Source organism: Ptychodera flava, chromosome 10 (assembly GCF_041260155.1).
Source record: "Ptychodera flava strain L36383 chromosome 10, AS_Pfla_20210202, whole genome shotgun sequence".
Taxonomy (NCBI): domain Eukaryota; kingdom Metazoa; phylum Hemichordata; class Enteropneusta; family Ptychoderidae; genus Ptychodera; species Ptychodera flava.
This window is the reverse complement of record NC_091937.1, coordinates 5,889,384-5,896,435: the sequence shown is the minus strand read 5'-3', so window position 1 is coordinate 5,896,435 and position 7,052 is coordinate 5,889,384. Positions and strand designations below refer to the sequence as shown.

The 7,052-nt window shown below is 36.0% G+C and overlaps 1 protein-coding gene across 26 annotated transcripts in view; it reads right to left on the bottom strand.

Annotated features, from left to right (window-relative positions):
• Window positions 1-3,190: 3,190 nt before the first annotated feature.
• The window catches only part of LOC139141848 (dystrophin-like), a 281,115-nt gene continuing 277,253 nt past the window's right edge, over window positions 3,191-7,052 (bottom strand). For 24 of the 26 annotated variants that reach the window (XM_070711564.1, XM_070711567.1, XM_070711563.1 and 21 more), the window contains 2 exons: window positions 6,107-6,250; window positions 3,191-5,168 (listed from right to left, as the gene is read on the bottom strand). In XM_070711564.1, coding sequence (XP_070567665.1) covers window positions 5,059-5,168; window positions 6,107-6,250 — 254 coding nt within the window. In that variant the 3' untranslated portion in view covers window positions 3,191-5,058. The remainder of the gene's footprint in view (window positions 5,169-6,106; window positions 6,251-7,052) is intronic. The other 2 variants (XM_070711569.1, XM_070711573.1) reach the window with 1 other exon arrangement.

Here is a 7,052-nt window from a genome sequence, read left to right as displayed (position 1 = left end):
AGATCAGTGGAGTTGATGCCATCACTCCTGCACATTTGCAGGATTTCACTTTTCTTACCTCATTTGCACATTTTTGACACTAATGTGTTCATTTGAACAAATTCACATCTCAACCCCTACATCTACCTGTACACCAAATTCTGAGATGGTAGCTCTGGCGGTATGGGAGCCTTTGTATGTGACGGACATACATCCGCACATACATACCTACAAATATACAGACATACAGACGCCACCGACTCATCATATAAGCCCTTTTTGGTATTTATATACAAAACCAAATATGATACAAAATTAACACAAAAAGAGAATTTGACGATGCGAGGATTGATTCACTCAGGTGTCAGACCATATGAATGTGAAGGGTGTGGTAAAACATTTGTAAACAAAGCTCGTCTGAGAAAACACAAAATAATCCATTTGGGTGTAAGACCACATGAATCCAAGTCTGTGATAGGGCATTTGCAACCAAGAGCAATCTTAAGGCACATATGCGGACACACTCAGATATCAGACCATATATATGCGAAGTGTGCGGTAAAGGATTTAATCAAAAGGAAAGATAGATGAAACATATATTAACCCATTAAGGTATCCACCTGCATAAATGTGAAGATTGTGGTAAGACATTCACAGCAAAATACTCTCTTAAGAGTCATAGATTGATCCATTTAGGTGTCAGACCACATGAATGCAAAGAGTGTGGTAAAACATTCAGGCACAACAGCAATCATAGAAAACACAGGCTAACTCATTTTGGTGTCAGACCGTATGGACGCAAAGGGAGTGGCACAACATTCACAGAAAATCACTCTCTTTAGAGTCATAGATTGATCCATTTAGGTGACAGACCATATGAATGCAAAGAGTGTGGTAAAACATTCAAGGGCAGTGTTTGAACACAGTTTGGTCCATTCAGGTGTCAGACCACATGAATGCCAAGTTTGTAAGATATTTGCAGTAAAGAACAATTTTAAGGTCCATGTGCTGACACAGTTAAATATCAGACCACATAAATGTAAAGAGTGTGGTAAAGGATTTACACATATAAGCAGTCTTAGGAGGCACAGTTCAGCTCATACAAGCAATGGGACATTATTCCACAAAAGAGCATCCTTGAAGCAGTATGTGCCTTGAAAGTGAAAGACTTAAAAACTTTTGCTGAAACTTTCTTCAAAGAAGCTTTCAACCATTCTCTTGCGAAATCAACAATCGAAATCAGGGGTCACTGAGGAAAATTTGGAACTAGAGAGACAAATTACTCGACATTTTCAGATATTTTAAATTTAAAATGGCCGCAATCCCATTATTACCTCTATGGGAAAATTTAAAGTTTGGAATTTTGAAATATTAAGACGAGCAAAATTTTTCATTCTCTGTGAGCTTTAAAATGAGTCCCCCCATAAGTGGTAGACCAGAAAAGAATTTTAGAAATTTCAGAGTCCAAATATCTGTCCCCGAAGCTCCTTCTACCTTAGGACACATTTGCTAACCCATCCACATATCAGACCTTAGAAATGTGAAGTGTGTGGTAACACATTTACAGTGAAAGGGGCACAGATTGGTGCATTCTAGTGTCAGCCTGTATGAATGCCCGACATTTGCACACAAGAGCCCTCTTACAACACATATACCGACCGACTGTAATAACAGGCCATATGAATGCAAAGAGTGTGGTAGAACATTCACACAAAAGAGCAATTTAAAGACACAGATTGATTCATTCTGGCTTCAGGCTGCATGCAGGGGTTTGTTAAAAGTCAGCCACTGACCATATAGTCGGCTGTAAGGCTATCATGGCCAGCTGTTATTACCACAGGGGAACCAGTTATCTGGTTGTTTTTATTGCCGTTATGTTTATATTAGTCATTTTGTTCTTGACCAATAAAATTCAATGACCAAAACTATTGTGTTGTTGTTGTTTCAAAGGTAATGTAGATGCACTACGAAACACTACAAAAACGCTATCATTATTTGACACATGCAACTCTCTCAACGTACACTCTTTGTATATTCTTCTACAAGCGATGTAACGTCAGCCACATTGGACATATGGCACAAGACCACTAATTCACTTCCGGGTTTGTTACCCACAAAGATAGTTCGGAAGAAAAATAGTGCAGACCTTGATGTTTTGATACTGGCATGGATGCTTGTTTAGTTTGAACTTTAATGTCAAGAATTTTTGTAAAGATATTTTTCTGCCTGAATCAAAATGCAGACTGTTATGAATAATGGCTAAATCATTCAGTGGTAATATGAGGAGTTCTAGGGCCCATAAAAATCACAACAATAAGCCTGAATTTGGTCAAAAACACCACTGAGGGCGCTATTTTCATCGCTATCTCAAAATTTCCGTGGACTTGCATTGCCCACACGAAAAATTCATCAGTAGTCAAGCTGACATTGACCCAACACCTGTTAAGAGGATTCGTGCCGCTGAATGTTTTAAAATAGGAAAATTGAGCTCAACGCTACTGTTGTGGCCTATGGGACATTAATTAGTGGTCTTGTGCCATACATAATGAATGGTTCTTATAGGGAACTGACAAATGGATAATCACAATTGATTTATTTTCGTCTTTTCAACTACTTTCACCACATCGTCATTTGGTTAGCTAGGGATTATTTAAGCAGTAAAATTTTGAACAGCGATAAAGAAGGCCTGTCAGTTAGGCTGGGAAGTCCTCGTTAGTGCAAAAGGGTGGTAACTCAAGTCCCTATTGCAATATCAGTTATTTTAACTTACACAAACGATGCATTTCACATTCCTGAACAAAAACATATCAGAAACTCAATTTTGACCAAAACATGAGTTATATCACTCTTGCACAGGGCCATCGAACTTTTCCATTACCTGCTCTACCACACATCGGTTCAGTGACTTCTACAGATTATATATTCCTGAGCAAATGATTAACTTATGGGATAAATTTAAGATTATGATGGGGCTTACGTGCAGCAGCCTGACAATTAAACAACATTGTGTTTTGGATTCATGCACATGATGTGCGTCACAGATTGGTATACAAAAAAATATGATAACAATCAAGAACAATTTAGCTATATCCTTAAAGGTCTAACCTATGGAAACACAATAGATTCCTGAAAATTATGAATTCTGTGAGGGTGGGCCCCAAGAAGGAAAATAACAAGATGGTTGAAATAACAGAGACTGCAAAATAACGACTATTATCCAACGATAGGTCAGTTTATTATATACTGATGGTTGTACAAAGCTAACAAGTTACCCTAACATTAGATTTGAGTAATGAGTATAGGAAACTTGGTAGGAAAGTTACACTTTTGACCCCTATCTTCTCTGCAAAGTGGAACATGCCAGCCTAAAAAACACCAGGATGATTCCAAGATACAGCAGGTTAAGAGGTTCTAGAAGGTTAAACAGAATATATAAAATAATTTCAAAAAATTAGTTTAAGAGTAAATATATAAAATTAGAACAGTAACGTATATATTTAACATGATTTGTGTAAGGTTTCCAATTTGCTATTTACTTGTCTTTTGTACTTCAATGTTCATAATATTATTAACTATTGATGATACATAACACAGTCACTTGGACAAGAAAAAAACAAACCAACATAAAGAAACACCCAAGCAAGGGAAGTTCACCCCATAACCCCATTTCTTCATACATAGTTTCTATCACTCTAATGGAAAACAACAGATTTCAACCAAAGTTTGTTGACAAAAGGGTCAAAGTGGTTACCCAGATGAAGACAGAAAGTGGCACTGTAGTTTACAGCAGAATTTTGGCTGATAGAAAAAAGTCATTCTGTATGACTAGCATTGTGTGTTCACGTCTAAATTCTGACAGACTTTTCACATTTTACAGGAGACTAATGAAATCAAAACAAACTGGGCTGATTTTTTGCAGAATTTACAGCACTTTTGACAGAAAATATGATTCCCTTTACTCTAAAGTCTCTACTGAACTTAAAAAAGGCATCTTTTACTGTACATGGCAATTATATAAAAGATTTGTTTGTTCACATAGCAATTGTCTCCCAATGACTAACAAAACTGAATTGTAGTGACCGGAACAGCTTCTGTTGGAATGAATGTAAAGAACAAGAATGAAGTCTAAAGCAGCATATTTCCCTAAATTTTCACAACAGCATACACAAAAACCATGTGATGATGTTTTGTTAGGCGTTTAAAAAGACACAAATGTTGTTCAATAAATATACGTTCCACTTGAGTTGTGAAAGCTGGGTTAATTTCAAGTAAATAAATTTTCCCTCAATGTTTGGTTTGGAGGTAGGAAAAAAAAACTGGTGAGCTTACAACTTACAATGTAGCTCTATGTCTCACTTACATACTTATTGTTAATAGTCTGCTAAATCTTTGGTGCGTTAGAATGTACATAAAAATTAGTATAAGTTAACTGACATGTCAACCCCTAGTGTCAAATCACCATGGTCTTTAGTTTTTATGTAAATCACTATCCCATAATGCTGGCGGGTATAAATTTTACACTATCACTATCCCAGTGCCATTTTCATACCACTGGAAAAGAACATTCACAGCCTAAAACTAATACAATATAAAAAAAATTCATATCTGCATAAAGTTTACTACCTTTGGAAGATAACTTCAGTCAATATCATATCAGCCACAATATTAAGTCGTGGGGGTTAGTGTATGATTTTACATGACATATCAACTTTAAACAGCAAATTAAATTTATACGATTGCATATTGTGAGATAATCATCATACATGATAAACATACAAACAAACAAAAAATTCCAGCTGATTCTGGATATCTACCATGTAACAGTAAGTGACTATCATCTAAAATGCCTACGGCTTTTGATAATAGCAACTATGTGGATGACCTACGACCTATGACCTTTCACTTGATACCTCAGGCAATGCCCACTTTGAATTCCAAGTTGGGCAGTTCCTATTTGCAGTTTTTTTATGACATCATATTTCAGTTACCATATTTATTTCTCATTGTGATATTTTTTTGAAAAGTATAAAACATTTTTTTTCAACTTTTCCAATTTTTTTCTTTCTTTGCCTTTATTGCTCATTCTTCACTGTCGCTTCTCTCTTCATCTGTCATGACAGTCACCAGATTTCCGACAGCTTTACCCACATTGTCAGCCATATGGAAGAGATTGCCCACACTATTATTGCCTGTAAAGTAGACATTAGAAACAAAACATCATTATTTTCTACTGTAGTAACCATGGAAACAAGACTATAGCAGTTCTAGTGTTTCACTAAAATTTCATACTGTGATGTTATAAACTTATTAAAAGAAAGATTCTCAAATATCTTCAATCCAATCAGAGGTTCCTAACTGATTTAAAAGCCTTACAAAGGATACAAAAACTGGTTTTTTTTAGTAACAGTGGAGATCCCAGACCAATGTGTACAATTCAGTGCATGAGATGATAAACCATGCTTTAACAAGATCCATGCAACAGGTATGTCAGACGGAAACTTAAGTAATAGCATGCCTTGTGACTGCAAAGATCATACAAGTCCATGAGGAATTTCTCCATGGGTGGTTTCTTTCAATTTTGTTTTGTTGTTATTACTGTATTTTTCATAAGGGCAAGGATGGCTTCACAACACAAGCTAATCTCACGACAGGAAACGGCTAGCACTAGATGTAGCTAGCATTCTACAGGTGTTCAAAAGGATTACTATTAACAAGATCACACTGACACCCACAGACTACACTACAAGTTCATCAAATGTAAGAGAGATTTGATGGTAAATTGATTTCGAAAAAAGGACAACTGTATAGAAAATCTAAATCAAGTAGGTTAGTAACTCAGGTATGACTAATTGCTGTATTATCTTTATCATGCCCTATCTAGGCTACAGTACTGAAGGAAAAAGACTTAATACAAGGCTTACACACTTTACAACACTACTGCAAAAGGTTGGTGAGTACAGAGTGTTAATGGTACATGGTACAAACCTGACTGTTCCACTACATCAAGGGGGAGATGGGTAATAGGAACATGAATATCACTTCATGGGTATACCCTGGACAGTTCTTATTACTGACAACAGGGGTGAGGGGGGAGCATTACTTTAGAGGACTAGGAGGGGTTACTGACCTGAGGTGGTCTTATCTGATGGGAATGAATCGTTAATTTCTCTCATGACATCTTGTAGGTCAGTCGTTGCAGCAGTCTTATTGTTAAAGTAATACTGAGAATCATCTTTAAATGGTGGTGGGGTTTGAGTTGAGTATTCCTCTCCTGGTAATAAATACATGAATGGGGTTGAGTTAGTCAGAGGGAGGGGGCAGATGGTTGGGGCAAAGGGAGGGGGTCATTTCAACTCATTAAAAATGCCCATGGATTTCAGAATATGATACGTTGATGTACAAGCAAATAAGGATACATGAAAAAGGTAAAACAGTGGGAATGGAAAGAAGGATAAAAGAACCTTTAAGATGATTCTTGATGAAAAGTTTTAGAAAGATAGTACAGGGTTCCATACCAGGCAAAACGAGAGAATTTAAAAATTGTGTTACATTAAGCATTCATGAATTTAACTGAACTTAAGGGAAATGTGGTGGGAAACAGTAATAATTTCTAGATCACATTGAATACAATCCCTTTATTAAAATTTTGTGCAGAAAATTACCTGATATGTCTACCATACAAACTTTACAACAATTGTAACTGTCTTTGGGAGGAAATCAATGTCTCAGCTCTCAAATTACCCGGTAAATCAACTTAGATTTTAACCCAACCCTTGCAATGAATCAAATACATCCCGCTGCTAAACTTGTCATCAAAGTATTGACAATGTTTATCACTGACTAAGGTCGTAGCACTTACAGTAAATATGAATTTATATCCAAATATCAATTTTTTGCATCATGAAGTAGATCTGCTGATGTTCAGAAAAAAATTAAGATACTCTAATTCAGAAGTATAAAAGAACACACATACTTTTGCAGTGGGTTACTTAACCACAATGAAAAGAAATATTGCATTTATTGTCACTTTGTGAAGATACTTTTCTAACATAAGTTCTGATTGAAATTTGTTT